The 16,567-nt window shown below is 41.6% G+C and overlaps 1 protein-coding gene across 1 annotated transcript; it reads left to right on the top strand.

The window, feature by feature from the left end:
* Nucleotides 1–6,948: 6,948 nt before the first annotated feature.
* On the top strand, nucleotides 6,949–7,425 carry LOC308094688 (polyubiquitin-like; the record flags this gene model as incomplete). The annotated part of the gene is made up of 2 exons (XM_080441460.1): nucleotides 6,949–7,155; nucleotides 7,225–7,425. 2 exons carry the CDS (start codon nucleotides 6,949–6,951, stop codon nucleotides 7,423–7,425), a joined length of 408 nt encoding a protein of 135 aa, XP_080297586.1.
* Nucleotides 7,426–16,567: the final 9,142 nt, after the last annotated feature.

Genomic DNA, 16,567 nt, shown 5'->3' with positions numbered 1-16,567 from the left:
AGTACCGTACTTAAGTACTTACAATTTTGAGGTACTTTTACTTTCCTGTACTATTTCCAATTGTCTATACTTTTACTTCTACCCCACTACATCTCAGAGGAAAATATTGTACTTTTACTCCACTACTATTATTTGAAAACTTTAGTTACCAGTTACTTTTCAGATATAAAATATTACATTATAAAACATACATTAACCACTTTAGCCCTATTTTATACCTAGGCTATTTGAAAATAGCCGATCTACAAGCTCACAACGCGTCGCATCGCGATGCGTTGTGAGCTTGTAGATCTGCTATTTTCAAACATTTGAGTACTTTTACTTTTGGTACTCGAAGTAAATTTTTATACCAATTTGTACCTTTTGTACTTTTACTCAAGTAAATTTTGAATTCCGGACTTTTACTTGTAACAGAGTACTTCTACATTGCAGTATTGATACTTTTACTTGTAAGTAAAACATTTGAGTACTTCTTCCACCACTGGTGAGGTTTAGAGTTAGATTTAGGATTCAGTTTAGATGAATTATATGTAGCAATTGTGGGGATTCCGATTGGGATTTAGGTTCAGGACCACTGATAGGCCTATAAAATGTGTGTGCATGCATGCACGTGCGTGCGTACATACGTGTACACGTCTGCATGCAGGAGTGCACGTGCACGTGGTTAGTATGTGAGTAAATCTGTATTCCCTCGTGTACGTACACATGCCTATACAGACAGGCAGAGGAAGACATTATGGACAACAGTGAGATAATAGCTCTGTTCATGGTTGGCATGTTTAAGAGGGCGACTTGCTCATTGTTATCATTAATCATTCATATTCATAACTGCTTTGCATAATTCCAAAGAAAATAAACGTTTATAGACAGCAGTATGAATGCATACAATTCTGTCACAGGGCCACAACATGGAACCACTTGCAGATTTCAACTTTAAAGAGATTGCTTCAACAACAATTTGCATGTTTTTCTGCAGACGCATTTTAAATAATCTCTGAAGCTTCATATTCGTTTCCCTGAGTTGAACAATTTTTTCGATTCACTACCCTGATTTACACTATAGCTCACATTAAGTTGTGCATGAAGAAACAAAAGGAAAACTCACTCCGAGGTACCATATGAATCATTAACATTTCAGCTTGGTTAAATCACTTAGCAACAATCTTTTTAGCAAGGCTGGCGGAGGTCGGCCTGTCGATCTATCCAGCATTTTGTTCCCAAACAACACATCGACGCTGTCCGGGCAAAAACCTTGAACATCCTAACCTGTTACTTTTCCGAGAAATGGAAAGCAGAATCTGTAGTTATTATTTAGTCAAAAGCTCTTGTTTAATATTTTTCGTTGGTGAAATATTTATAAACTGAGAGAAAGCACTGCGAAGCAGTAAGCCCGCAACACTCCGAATTAAATACAAGTCCCAAGGTGCACAGCCCGACAGTATCATGAAAACAAGAAAACAGCCAACACTCAATGATGTCCTCAACACATAATGTAGTATGCCTCACCCAGACAGAGCAACGGACACGTTATATATATCTATATACACATACTAAATGCAGGCTCTGAAACCTCAGAGTGCAGACATCATGACCCGCAGCATTGAAATGCCTGGACACTGATGATTTATCTCATCATTGTTTCAGATAGCGCTCTCGTGTTCAGAAAACCGCTTTGAGTTCTTTAGTAGTTTTCCCCAACATAGCACAACCCATGGGGGCATTTCGGAAGATACACGACACGTTTAGTTTTGTAGGAGATTCTACCTTTGACTGAGTTGACTGAGGGTAAGGTTGACAAGAAGTGTTGAGGAGGATTATGATTTTACTAGCTCTGACCAGTGTGTCTCTCATTCAGCAAAAAAAAATATCAGATCTACAGTACAAGCGCACAAGCACTTGACACGTTGTGGCACGTTGTGATCGACTACTTTTGGCAAAGAGATCAGAGGTGGAAAAGGAGGGGGGCCGAGTATTGACCCCTGGGGCACCCCGGTCAATGAAGTATAGGGTTTAAGAGGTCAATTTATGAAAAAAACCTAACAAGATGAAATATGGAGATGCATGTTTATGCCCGACGTCGACAGCACCAACAACAGCTGGTTTTGGTGGCTCCATGGCAGAGCTGAAATGTTCACTTGCTCACAAAGATATTTCCGAATTGAACAGGCATTATTATTAGAAACTTGCCGAGCATATTCCTTCTTCTCGGAGGATGAACTCTTAACCATTTGAATGCCCTCTTGGTCTTGGCCTTTCCTCTATAGTGCTCGGCTTTGGTCAAAATATCAACTTTGCAGGCAATAGATATCATGTTCTAAATGCAGATTGCAGCATTGATTTTGGTGACCACTTGGCCTTTCCTCTAGCCCCACCCGTAGGCCAAAATGTCCACTTGCATTCTGTTTTAAAAGGCTCTTTATAGCCGTTTAAATATGATACTTTTTACATTTGATTTAACTTTGAAAGCCTCCGCCGTTGTTTACAAAATGCGCTAATCCTTCAGTGAATGTACTATATAACACCCAACACACACACACTGCTGCCATGCTCTCCTTTGACAGCCGAGAGCACGGACCACAAAGGGGATCTTTCGGTTTCCATGGTGGTTCAGCTTAGTAAGAGCGCTGACCATAATAACCGCAGTGTGCCTGGATCAATTCCCCAGCGGGGACCCGTGTTGCACCGCATGTCATTCCATGCACAGCACAATCCCCCCAGTGTTAATTGAGCTCTGAGGCTCAGGGTTTTTTGCCGTGCGCTCTCTCTGCCCTTTCTGTCTCTCTTCACTGTCCTGTCGGAATAAATCTTTAACACGCCATTAAAATAATCTTAAAGAAAGATCCGACTTCACATCTTCACTGGCACAGCTCTGCCCGTGCCCTTTGTATAACAAAGACCGTACTCTCGTCCACACATTCTCATTTTCTTTCTGTACCGTTGCCAAATTTGTGCTCGCCATTCCAGGCCCTCGTGGTTTTTTATGTGACGACAGTCACGACACTGTAAATTCCTAATGTGCTCAGGTTGTCAGCTAAGACGAATTTGACGACGCAGTAAAAATCCTTTGGATGGGCTTTGTTTAGCTGCCTAGACTCCGGTGATGGCATGGTGGCTATTGAGCTGCTACGGTACATTAGTGGTTATCAATGTGAGCTCAGGGAGACCGGGTCCTTGAGAGGGTTCCAGGGGGGTCCCCAGCAAAAAATGAGATAAAATAGCATAAAAATATGTTTTAACTACTTTAACCCATTAAGGCCTGGAATCTGTGTCATTTTTTGATTTGAGCTAAAAAGCATTATACACTTTGGCTATTCAAAAATAGCAGATCTACAAGCTCATAGCGCGGCACCGAGTGCCGCGCTATGGGCTTGTAGAGCTGCTATTTATGAAAAATCGAGAAAATGTGTGCAAATTAATATATTTATATTTTTTTAAAGCAATTTTTTTTAACTCAAATCTTTTTCTTCTGGCGGTCCCTGGAACAAAATATTTTGAGATGGGGTCGGCGGCCAAATACATATCCTTTTGGGGGTCCTTGACATGAAAAGGTTTGAGAACCACTGATATAGAAACGTATGTTTTTCAGAAAACTGTTAGGATTTAGAAGACATAAGTAAGACTCTGCCTCAGGTCTTAATGGGTTAATATAATTGTTTTCTTTGGTTATTCGAAAATCTTGAAAAAGTTAGAGAAATTTGTAATATTTTTGGAAATACTGGGGTTTGTGGCCAAATACATATACATTTGGGGGTCCCTGACGTTAAGATGGAAGAGAACCACCGCGCTACACAGACAGATGGTGATGTATAATTATGTCTCAGATGCAATGAACAGCCTTTAGCTTTATATTGCTAAAGCCGAGTGTTCAGTGTCATTACAAAACTCTCAGCACCTGTTTTCAGGCCTTTGAAATTGATATGTTTTTATTTTATTCATTTAGTTTCGTATCTTCCCTCCACCCTCGGAAGTTTACAGAGTAGAGTAGTGTCAGGAGTCTTTGACCAAATCCGGGGGATATTTAACTGGTTTACAGAGTCTAATAAAAACCTTTTTAAACTGTCTTTTGTTGTCTATTTCATTTTATTCTTAGTCATAACTAGTTATTCGGATGTCAAATTGGGCGCATTGAGTTGCAGGGTACTATTTCGTGAATGCCATTTTAACAAGAGCTGCTTTTGAAGCAGGACAAATGCCGAAAATAATCATTTTAGATTAGCAATTAATGAGAATAACCGACTGGCCTAAAGCCACGCGAGGGACAAAACGGGTTTACAATAACAGGTGTGCTGAGGGGATCCAGCGCAAGCCCGACATTGCTTTCCAGGTGCTGCACCAACTGTTAGAATGCCTAGCCAGAGTGGCGTTGGAGTGGAACTTGGCTTTTACTGCACACTGGTTTCTGAGGTCTGACTTTTATTGCCTGGTCGTAAGCCAAGGCGCTCAGCACCTGGCGCTGGCATGGCATAGCCTCCATCCTAGCTGACTAGTCCGAGAATAACATAGGCTTTGTTGACCTGGGCTGATGCAACTCAACTCAAGTGGCTTCCCTTTAGCCTGGTAAACCCCTCCCCTTATCCCATTAGGACCTGAGGGCCGATTAAAAACATTTCTTCTGAATCCTAACAGTTTTCTGAAAAAAACGTATGTTTCTTTATCAGTGGTTCTCAAACTTTTTCATGCCAAGGACCCCCAAAATGATATGTATTTGGCCGCCGACCCCCATCTCAAAATATTTAGTTCCAGGGACCCCCAGAAGCAAAGATTTGAGTTAAAAATGTGCGCTTGGAAAAATAATCTATTCAATGATTTGCACAAATGTAATCGATTTGAAAAAAATAGCAGATCTACAAGCTCATAGCGCGGCACGAAGTGACGCGCTATGAGCTTGTATATCTGCTATTTTTGAATAGCCAAAGTATAGAATATGGTTAAAGCGGTTCGAATCTAAAAGGACACAGATGCTTTCCTGGTTTGTTGTGACGGGAGAGATAAAACAAAAACCTGATAAACTGTTGCTTTTATGTACTCTTTTGAAAATGTTTCCGTGGCAGTGAGCGTGGTCTCGTAGGGTGAACTCTGAACACAAGACGCAGAGTACAGGTCAGTTGTTCACAGCCCATGTTTGTGGGCTTTGAAGCATTCTCACTTAACAGTGTCTTAGACAACATTGGGGTGCTTGAGCACGAAACGTGTGTGCACATTGCCATCTACTGCGAGATGCGAAAACTGCACTACTGGAAATATGCTTCAATGAAAGGCTGTGCTAGTCTACCTAAAATGCATGTTGTGACACGCATGCATGGGCATAGACACACTCATTACACAGACAAGATGACATTTACACTATAAATGCTGAATGGATACAACAAAATCACAGATACTGCAGGCACGCACATGCACACTCTCTCTCACACGCACTCTCTCACACACACGCACACACACACACACACACACACGCACGCACGCACACACGTACGCACGCACGCACGCACGCACGTACGCACACGCACACGCACACGCACACACACACTTAGCTGTAGTAGGTAGATATATTTGTATGTGTTCTAAACAATATCAAAGACCTATGCAGATTGTGTTACTTTGACCACTTGAACCCTATAGCATCCCTCTGACAGATCCAAATACAACATGAACAATCCTTATTACTCCCTCCTGATGGCATCAAAACAAACGTCGAAAAGAAGACCGTTGTCCCACCACGTCAGTGATCCCTCTTGAGATCCCTCGTCAACCAACTATATAATACCTCTGCGTCTCTGACCTACAAGCAGATCACACTCATCGCATAATTGTATTCACCTGTCTTTCTCCTTGCATGGGGTGCATTTCATACGCATCATTAACACATGCACCGTGCCAAAGAGAAGGCAAGTGAAGGCGACAGATAGAGAAAGAGAGAGAGAGAGAGATGGAATATATAATTGCTACAGATGTGTCCCAGCCAAGCATATAATCTCAGTGCGAAGCGCTCTCTCCCCCTCTCTCTGTGTGTGTGTGTGTGTGTGTGTGTGTGTGTGTGTGTGTGTCTGTCTGTTGTGTGACGTTCCCTCTCATCGCTTGGCACTGCCCAGCACGACAGCACCCAGCAGTCAGTCTCTGCCTGTTTCCAACGGTGCACACATGCAACATCAGTGGACAACCCTTATTCATTAAACATTGCAGTTGTTTCCATCTATCTTGGTCATGTAGCAACAGTTGTGTACTGCTTACCACAGTAGTGCTGTATACTAAGTAAGCATTGAGCTACAGTGATGTTTACAATTTATTTTGTGGAAACAAAGGCCCATGCTAACTAATAGCATAAAGAGGCTTTTTTTTTTTTAATTATTAGTATAGTGCCATGGTTCTCAAAGTGGGGACCTGAGACCACCAGGGGTCCTTGAGGGAGTTCCAGGGGGTCCCCAGCTAATTAAATGATGGACAGTTAGGAACCAAATGGACCCCTATGGGTCTGTAACTCAGAGAGTTTACAAATGGAACCAATTCCTAACGGGTCCATTTGGTTCTCGGAGTTAAATTAACATACAGTATGTGTGTGTGTGTCTGCTTTTCCCCAAATAATATGAAGATGCCGGACGCCACAGTACTGATGTCATACAGTAGTACTGATGACTGATGTCATACTTTGGCCTCCCGGTACTCTGATAACGGTACTGCAATACGTTCTCAGGCGGATAGTGCACTAGAATTTCTAATTTTGGAGACATTAATAATGTTTCTGTGAGGTCGGAACCGTGATGTCACCGGCCGCCAACATAAAAGAGAGAGTTCAATCTTTTCCGTTCTGTTGCGACGACTGCTGGTTTGAGGTAATTTAAGAGAAGCCTAAAGAGAATACTTGAGACTAGATTGATAGTTAATCTGCAGAAGGAGGATTGAGATATTGATTTTACGGCTGTTAACAGTAACTACTAAGATTGTGCAAACATGCAGATTTTTGTGAAGACCCTCACTGGCAAGACCATCACCCTGGAGGTTGAACCAAGTGATAACATCGAGAATGTCAAGGCCAAGATCCAGGACAAGGAGGGAATCCCCCCTGACCAGCAGAGGCTGATCTTTGCTGGCAAACAACTGGAAGATGGTCGTACCCTGTCAGACTATAATATCCAGAAGGAGTCCACCCTCCACCTTGTGCTGCGTCTGAGGGGAGGCATGCAGATCTTTGTCAAAACCCTCACTGGCAAGACCATCACCCTGGAGGTTGAGCCAAGTGATAACATCGAGAATGTCAAGGCCAAGATCCAGGACAAGGAGGGAATCCCCCCTGACCAGCAGAGGCTGATCTTTGCTGGCAAACAACTGGAAGATGGTCGCACCCTGTCAGACTACAACATCCAGAAGGAGTCCACCCTCCACCTTGTGCTGCGTCTGAGAGGAGGGCAGTCATTTATTCCACAATAAAAATGTAAATAAATGTTCCATATAGCTATTGTGATATTGGCTACACACCGTATGGCTTCAGAGATTTAGAATATCTAAATGGCTAAAAGGTTTAAGTAAATGCACATGAGATGGGAAAGATGTCAGGACCAACCTCATAATCAATCAATTATTTACAAAAAGTAAAAAAAAAAAATGTAATAACAGTAAATTTGCAATATATTGGCAAAAAAACAGCAAGTGTGCAGTGGTTATTGGTAAAGACAATAAAAAAAACTACAAATACAGTTTTTTTTTTAAGGCGGGTGCGGTGGCTCACCGAAATAAGAGTGCATCATTCATGACATACTGTAGGCTATAGTAAAGTGCCTCTGGTCATCTTGGAACCAGGGTCAGCTGTGGGAAGGACTATAGTCTTATTCAGTGATTCAACCAGGCGCCCAAATAAAAACATTTCGCCTCTCAAAATCCAACCCTACGTCCTCACCGTGAGAGGTGGAAGCAGGTAATGCTGACTAACAGGGCTCTGGTAAAACTATACATATCCTCGCTGTTGGGCAGAAACCTCTTATCTCCATGTTCAAACTTGTTGTGTTTTTTCATAAATGAACGCCCTACTTGATCATATTACAGTGTCACACAAAAGTATCACAAGTAGCTGATCTGCAAGCTCGAAACGCGACGCGAAGCGGTGCGTTCTGAGATTGTCGATCCGCTATTTTAGCTATGTTTGGATTTGAATCCTGAAAAGTATCAGTTTTGCACGTAATTATGAGGTTTCCATCCGACAGAGACGATATACTAATCACCCGTGCAGTGGTTTAATGAAAATGACATGAACATGGGCAAAATGGCCATCAGCATCCTACAATGACATACACAAACTGTTAACAAACAGATCATGCACAGCACCAGAAGAAAATGGGGTGCGATTACATGAAACCTTGATACTGTATGTTTTACATGTAAACAACAACAACATCTAAGGATAAATCACTGACTTGTTACGTCAACAACAGTGCACAGAACTGTGCAGAAATCCCTCTGATAGGCCTTTCGCTGTCCATGGTGCTGAAAATGGTGCTAAGCACAGGCCCTATGCTATGCACCCTTTTCAGCACCACGGACAGCGAAGGAGGATCAGAGATGAGAGAAGAAACAAAAAGACACCCGTTTCAGTTGAAATGGGTGAAACAAAGGCCAAGTATGATTATTCAAAACTAAAGTTATGTGCCAATAACAGCATCAATAGGCTACAGGCAGCTGTTTAACGTTCAGTAGAGCTGCCATCGCCTGGATGTTGAACTCAATGGCCTAAACGGCCTCTACTTCCATTCATCACATTCTTTTTCTTTACACTTCTTTTCTTTCTTTTTTTTTTACAAGGATATCACTTACACTCCCTTTAAGCACTTAAACAATAGCCTATACTTATTGATCGGAGTCCCTCAGGGGTCTACACAAGGCTTGCTCCTTTCTCCCTCTACAGTCGACAGCAAATCTAGCCAGTCTAACCAATTAGCCGGAAATAGCCCAACATTGACGCTATAGGGTTCATGACATGCGAGGTGGTTAAGTTTCCACTTAAATACAGCTCCTACAAAAGTGTGCATTGAAGTTTAATACATCTATATTACTTGGAATCCAAATAGGTAGTCAGATTTCATTTCCCCCACCATGAACAATCACTTCTTTGTCCCAAAATGGGTTGCTGCCGTGCAAATATACAGTCCATGCAGTCTGTTGAACTGACAAAACGTAGTATGGGAGAGAAAATAACTGAAATCCTATCCAGTACCATTAACCCATTCAAACCGGATACGCATCCATGTCATTCTTAGATTTCTATGGGCTATTCAAAAATAGCAGATATACAAGCTCATAGCGCGGCACCGAGTGCCGCGCTACGAGCTTGTAGATCTGCAATTTTTTGAAAAATCATTGCAAATCTTTGAATATATATTTTTTTTAACTCAAATCTTCTACAAATGTCTTCTAAATCCTAACTGTTTTTTTCCCCCCTGTTTTTTAAACGTATGATCAGTGGTTCTCAAACTTTAATCATGTCAAGGACCCCCAAAATGATATGTATTTGGCCGCGGACCACGCCATCTCAAAATATGTTGTTCCAGGGACCCCCCAGAAGCAAAGATTTGAGTTAAAAATGTTTGCTTAAAAAAATATATATATATATTCAATGATTTGCACACATTTTTTATAATATTTTTTATAGAATTTTGTATTATTTTTCATAAATTTTTTATAATAGTCAAAGTATAAAATAATGGTTAAAGTGGTTACAGACATATGCGTTCCCGGTTTGAATAGGTTAAAACCCTGCGAGGCCAAACCAGCATGGCAGCCCTTAGGTAATGGGAGAATGTATATCAGTGTATGCCACTTTAGTGATCCGTGTACCCTACTGCTAGGAGGATCGGTTGGCTCGGCGTGGTGCACTCTTCACTGACACGGGGAAGTCGCTGGAACATGACAGAGCCACATCTCCCCCTGTTGAGGGAAAAGCATAACGCTTGTCAGATCTCTGCATGCGGCGCTACCAAGCTGTGGCTGTGTGACTGAAAACCTGCACTTTCATTCACCTCACCTCAGCCATTCGGTGGAACCTTAATAAACAACATCTTGACGACTGCTTCGTGCTTTTTGTTTTTTACCTGCAGGGTGTCTGTTACAGCAGGCTGAACGTGTTTCATTGTGGGGCCTCGGTGGGAATGAAGGTCTACATTTTTAGCAGAACTAAAAGTGCTGTGTTATTTCAGTACCGAGCTTCAGGTCCATGGTTTGTTGTGTGAAAATAGCCGATCTACAAGCTCACAATGCGCATTGTGAGCTTGTAGATCGTCTATTTTCAAAATATTGTTATACATTTGAAAACGTGTGAAATTGGACATTCTGCACAATGAGTCCTTTCTACTTTTGGTACTTTAAGTACATTTTGATACCAATACTGTTGTACTTTTACTCAAGTAAATTTTGAACTTTTACCTGTAACAGAGTATTTTTACATTGCAGTATTGATACTTTTACTTAAGTAAAACATTTGAGTACTTTCTCCACCACTGGCACCACAGCACAAATGAATGTATTGATCTTTAACGGCTGATTAAATCATTATGTAGATAGTGGCAGCATTCTCAAATTAGCCAGTGGAGACAAAGCATTTAATTTGCATTCGTCAAGAGGTTTTGTCCTGGTGGGTGTCAGAGAGTAATACATGCCAATTACCATTGCTTGATTCCCTCTCTGTTCGACATTTGCTGGGTTCCAATTAATTACAACGCTTATGTGATTAATTTGATCAAAGATTAACTGTGAAATTGACTGATCACTGAAGCCAATGGTTGTAACATCATCATTGTCGGCAGTTTCCCCCATTTGGGATTGGGGGTAAAGGTTATGGGCCAAATTCCTTTACCAATACTTTATGCATCAAACCTATTGTTAATACCAGTGGTGGAAAGTCACTCAGTACATGTACTCAAGTACAAGTACGGTACTTAAGTACAATTGTGTGGTATTTGTACTTTACTTGAGTATTTCCAATTTCCAATACTTTTACTTCTACTCCACTACATCTCAGAGGCAAATATTGTGCTTTTACTCCACTACAATTATTTGAAAACATTACTAGTTACTTTGTAGATTTTGATTATTATTACAAAACATACATTAACCACTACAGCCCTATATACATTTTGGCCATTTTAAAATAGACGATCTACAAGCTCACAATGCGTCCATGAATTTAAGTCTCCATGGGGTGTGTAATTGATAGGATAAAAGTCATTTTGGGGGTGAATTATCCGATTAAGTCAAGTTGCGATGTGCAGTTAAAAAGAAGGAAGTAAATCACTTTGAGCTCTCAAAATGGATGGATGTTTATAAAATAGCCAAATTAATCCTTGTTCCCAAAGATTTAATCTTTATCTGTTGTTTCAGTGGAAATGTCAACATCCTTGAACACAACTTTCTAATAGTCTTGCCTTTGAGTAAATGGAATCTGCATCACAGAGCCCTTTAAAGCTCCACAGACCACAACCATCATTGAATTCTTATTCTGTGCAATATAAAGAGATAAGATGTCTGAATCTCTTGAGTGGATTTTAATGAGAGTCTGTCTATCTGTCTCTGTAATCACTTGCATTTCTTTGACTTGTTTGCAAGTCACGTCTAAGGGAAAACAAACACAAGCCCATAGACGCTTTTGAATGGAAGATCTGACAGTGTTTGTGTGTGTGCGTGTGCGTGTGCGTGTGCGTGTGCGTGTGCGTGCGCGTTGTGACAGGCAAATCATGAAAGTATCGAAGGAATTATGGGTTCATCAATCATTATGTGAGCATGTGTACACTAGTGCAGCGCTGTGGTCTAATAATCCAGCCAGTAAGTCCTGTGAACTCTAGATTTAACAAGCGGATTGTACGTTTCATTTGAAGGAGAACGGCATTAAGATAAGCCTATTAAAAATGTGTGTGTATAGGCTTCTGTGCGCTAATGATCTTGGGCAGAGGTCTGAAAGGAAGATAAAGAGAGAAAGTGCAGTGTGAGTGTGTGTGAGAGAGAGAGAGAGAGAGAGAGAGAGAGAGAGAGAGAGAGAGAGCAGCATGCTTAGGCTTGCATTATGTTTTCCATATATCCTCCATTTGTTTTTCTGTCTTGATTCTGTACGGAGGGTGCACAATTTGCAGTTTGTGTGAAGTTTATACTTTTCTACTGGACATACACAATGTACTTACATGGTGTTTGTGCTTGAACTTACACAAACACAAACACATGAAGACACAGAGACGCGCACACACGGTGATGCAAATCACCCTGCGGTAATATATGTATTACTTACACAGCTGTTTCATTCTGAGTGAGTTGTACATTTTCCTTATTTCCCTTGTGCCATACAGTATGTCATTGTCAGCTCCTGGTAGGGGCCAATGGACAAACACACCCTTTGCAGTCAAAACAAAAGATCCATTTGAGCTGTCCGGTCCTCGCTGAAAGAAATGGATATATGGACCTATACAGGAAGCTTGAACTATAAATTAAAGGGTAATCAGCAGAATGCAAATGCTTCCGCTGTTACCGTTTGCTTATTCTGCGTTTCCATACCAAAAGCTGTGATCAATTCTTGGACCTTGTCGAAAATGTCAAGTTTTTGGCTTTGTCAAACAATAGCTTCCAAATACACAGTGTTAAATTACCTCTGAGAATGTAAACATCGACCCGCAAGGGTCCCTACGTTTTATCGTAGGTCTGTTCGTTTGTCTGTAACTAAACACTTACTGCACACGCAGAGAGTTGTTGTCTCGCATTACTGCTCTGAAAAGGACATTTAAAATAGACACTTGTATCTGTAAACATGGACATTGTACTGATGCATATTAAATCAAAGGTTCTGTACCCAGTGGTGGAAGAAGTACTCGGATATTTTATTTAAGTAAACATAGCAAGACCACAATATAAAAAAGACTCTGTTACAAGTAAAAGGCCTGTGTTCAAAATGTTACTTCAGTAAAAGTACAAAGGTATTGGCATTAAAATATACTTAAAGTACCAAAGTACCACTTAAAGTAAAGTACTAAAATGTTTGAAAATAGCAGATCTACAAGCTCACAACGCGTCACAAGCTTGTAGATCGGCTATTTTCAATTAGCCTAGGTATAAAATAGGGCTTACGTGGTTAATGTATGGTTTATAATGTAATGATTTATATCTACAAAGTAACTAGTAACTTTAATACATTTTTATAACTTCTAGTAAATTGTAATTGTACTGATGCACAAATCAAAGGTTCTGTACCCCCTCTCAGCAAGAAGGTTACAAACAAAGGTCCCACTCTTTGGCCCTCCTGGGAAATGCCTCCTAATCAAATCAACCATTTTCAATGACAAATAATAAGCATGCAAATTGCCTGGGGGTGTGTGTGTGTGTGTGTGTGTGTGTGTGTGTGTGTGTGTGTGTGTGTGTGTGTGTGTGTGTGTGGTGGAGCTGACATTCCCTTTGATAGATGCCCCGGCTGTCCCCCGCTCTATCTCCTGCTTTCCTCTAGGGGGAGAGAAAGAACCCCGGGAGTGCAGCATGCATGCGAGGGAACACAGTGGATGGTTGGGCTTGTTAGCCGTGGCCTTTCGCTGTGACCCTGCTTACGCCAGAATCGGGGGGGGGGTGGAGGCGGTGTGCTCTGTGCCCTTTGTGACCTCCTCGGCTCACTGGTCCCTGGAGCTTCCTGGGAGACTGTGGGTGGTGGGCCGGTTGCACACACACACACACACACACACACACACACACACACACACACACACACACAACGCATGGGCTCCCATTCAGGTTGTTGCGGAGCTGCTGTGAGAAATACTCACAATCTGACACCTAATCCATCTCCTATACTAGCTTCACTCGGAGGGTTTATGTTTGTGAATCCCTCCAGTGGTGGGCAATGTACTCAAACCCATTACTTATAGTTTAGGGTTCGGGTTACGTAGATACTTCTGGTCAAATATTACTGAACTACAAGTGAAGGTTGCTCGGTCTGTACTTGAGTTAAAGCACTGGAAACATGCTTTATAAAAACGGTGTGCTTTAATTTCTTTTAAATTTAAGTATTAAAAAGGACAAATACAAAGTACATTTTCTTTTTAATAGTAATGCATCGCTGTTTTGAAATTTAGACCCCCCCCCCATATTTTTAGGGCAAAATACATTAATAACAGTGACAACAGAGCACTGGAGTCTGACGTAATTTACGCATCCTACCTGGGTCGTGTTTTTCGACGCCCATTCTGAATTCCCATAGACTTGTTTAATATTGCGTCAAATAAGAACTGTATTCCAAACATAAACAAATGATCGGTTTAAACATAAACAAATGAGCGGTTTGACTCATATGGATATGAAGCATCAACTGACGGTGAGAAAACGCTAATGTTGGGCTACCGCCGAATTAGTTACATTTTCGCCAGAAACAGACTGTATCAAATATGAGTGACTGACTATCATAAACGATACAGAGCCACCTCCGCGAAAATATCGCCGGGACGATTTGTTTATTTTTGGACCACAATTCTTATATGAGACGATTCTAAGATGACCAAATGCTATTCTCCTAAGAGAAATTACTTCCACGACAGGGGATGAACGAGTGACGTCAGGACTTCGGCACTCTATAGCGCATAAACAAGCTATTTTCACTATATTTGAAATACAGCTTATGTGGTGAATTCTTAATGTACTTTTCCCCTTCCTACAAATAGTGGAGTCAAGTCTCTTTGAAATGTAGTGAAGTATCCAAAAAATACGAAACTCAAGTAAAGTACAGATACTCAAAACATGTACTTAAGTACAGTACTCAAGTAAATGTATTTCTTTACTGTCCACCACTGGTTGTGTTTGTGAGTCCCTCTCAGAAGGAGGTAGGCTAGCTGTCATCCAGCCCTCCTATTTGCTCCTTCGGTATGGCAGGACAGCAAACAGAGAGCTGCACAGTAGTGACTGGCGTCATGGATCAGAGTGGCTTTAACCCCAGAGTCCTGTCATACCAGCGTGTAGCCCATGCTGACAGCGAGACTCAGACATATAGCTGGATTTGTACGAAGGAATGTAAATTATATAGGCAATAGACCACACACACCCTTCAAGCAAAAGTAACAGGCTGTCAACATGTGCCCACAAAACCCTGCATGCACACTCATATCCTTCGGCAAAAGTAACAAACTGTCCTCCTCCTGCCCTCCTCGCTCGGAGAGTTTCTCTCTCAGATACGATAGCTCTAGCCTAGGGTGATCTATTAAAAAACAAATACCCCAGGACCCTTAATCACTAATAATAGCGAAAATAGCAGATCTACTAGTTTATACATCTGCTATTTTCTCTACTTTTGAATTCTTTGACATTTTTGTATATATATATTTTTTTTTACATACTTTGTTGGCCGGGGCGGGCCCTCAAGGGATCTGTACTTTGTTCCCTTCTTTTTTTCCCCCCTCCAAAACCGAAAATCAATCTAAAAGCTCACAACAAACGTGTGAACTTGCAGGCGACAAGTTCAAAGTCGACTGATCGGAAACTTCTCGAGACACGTGAAGTACAAATATGCAGATACACAGATACGCAGAGATGTGCATTTATAGACGGATGAGATCGCCATAGTTACTTAATATGTTTGAGTGACTCCAGGGTATTGTGGTTACCACTGTTGTGTTGCTAGTCAGAATTATCTGGTTAGCAACTGACCTGGAACTCTACATTTGGGCATGGATGACTCATTGTGACCTCATTAAGATGACAAGAGCAAACCCAGCCGAACGATAAAAAGCTGGTCATCCTTAACTGGTCCACGTTCTGAGGTGGTTGGGTTTGAACTCATGACTGTTGTTCCAATAACACACAACAGACATGGATCCCACGAAAGCACATGGCACAGGAAAATGATGACTGATATGTACACCAGGATGACCAATGCGTGCCAGAGGAAATGTGTTTTCCAAGTGATTCCCAACCTTTTGATATTCAAGGACCCCCAACTTGATATACATTAGCCACGGACCCCCATTTGTGTGACCCCAATCTACACTGTACACTCTCAGACCGTAAGGGTCTCCATGTGGACCCCCGCTGTTCCCAGACCTGATGGACCATTGTGTGGCCAATTACCTGGTCCTGCATGGACTGAGTGAGACAGTTCTTTTGGGGGACGGGCTGGATGGTAGAAGGAAAGGCTTGAGGCAAGACAAAATTATTCATTTTATACCATTATGATTTGTTTTCTGTTACTTGTTCAGTCTGTAGATTGGATGTTGTGGGTTCACATCAGAGCAACCTGCGGTAATTGGCAGAGGGTTCATGGCGGAGTGAGGAAGAAGGTGATCAGAGAGAAAGACAGAGAAGGAATGAGAGGAAGAGGCATGTGTACCTCGGTACATCGCTGATGAACGTTTTAAACCTATAGTGGTGACGTAATGAAACTAGAACTGGCAAGTTTTACGTAAGTGTATTGATATTATTACTGTATTTACATTGTATAAATACCGTGGAGTCACTCTGTGTCTTACTCTACTTTCTGTGACTGTGGCTTGGTTCAGGAAGCGCCGCTTCCAAACACGGTACAGATCAGGAACAGACCCGTCACGTAGCTTTTGATCCCCCTCTTCCCACCTCC

This window comes from Gymnoscopelus braueri (genome assembly GCF_963280865.1).
Source record: "Gymnoscopelus braueri genome assembly, chromosome: 2".
Taxonomy (NCBI): Eukaryota; Metazoa; Chordata; class Actinopteri; order Myctophiformes; family Myctophidae; genus Gymnoscopelus; species Gymnoscopelus braueri.
The sequence above is the reverse complement of the archived record's forward strand: the minus strand, read 5'-3'. Positions and strand labels throughout refer to the sequence as shown.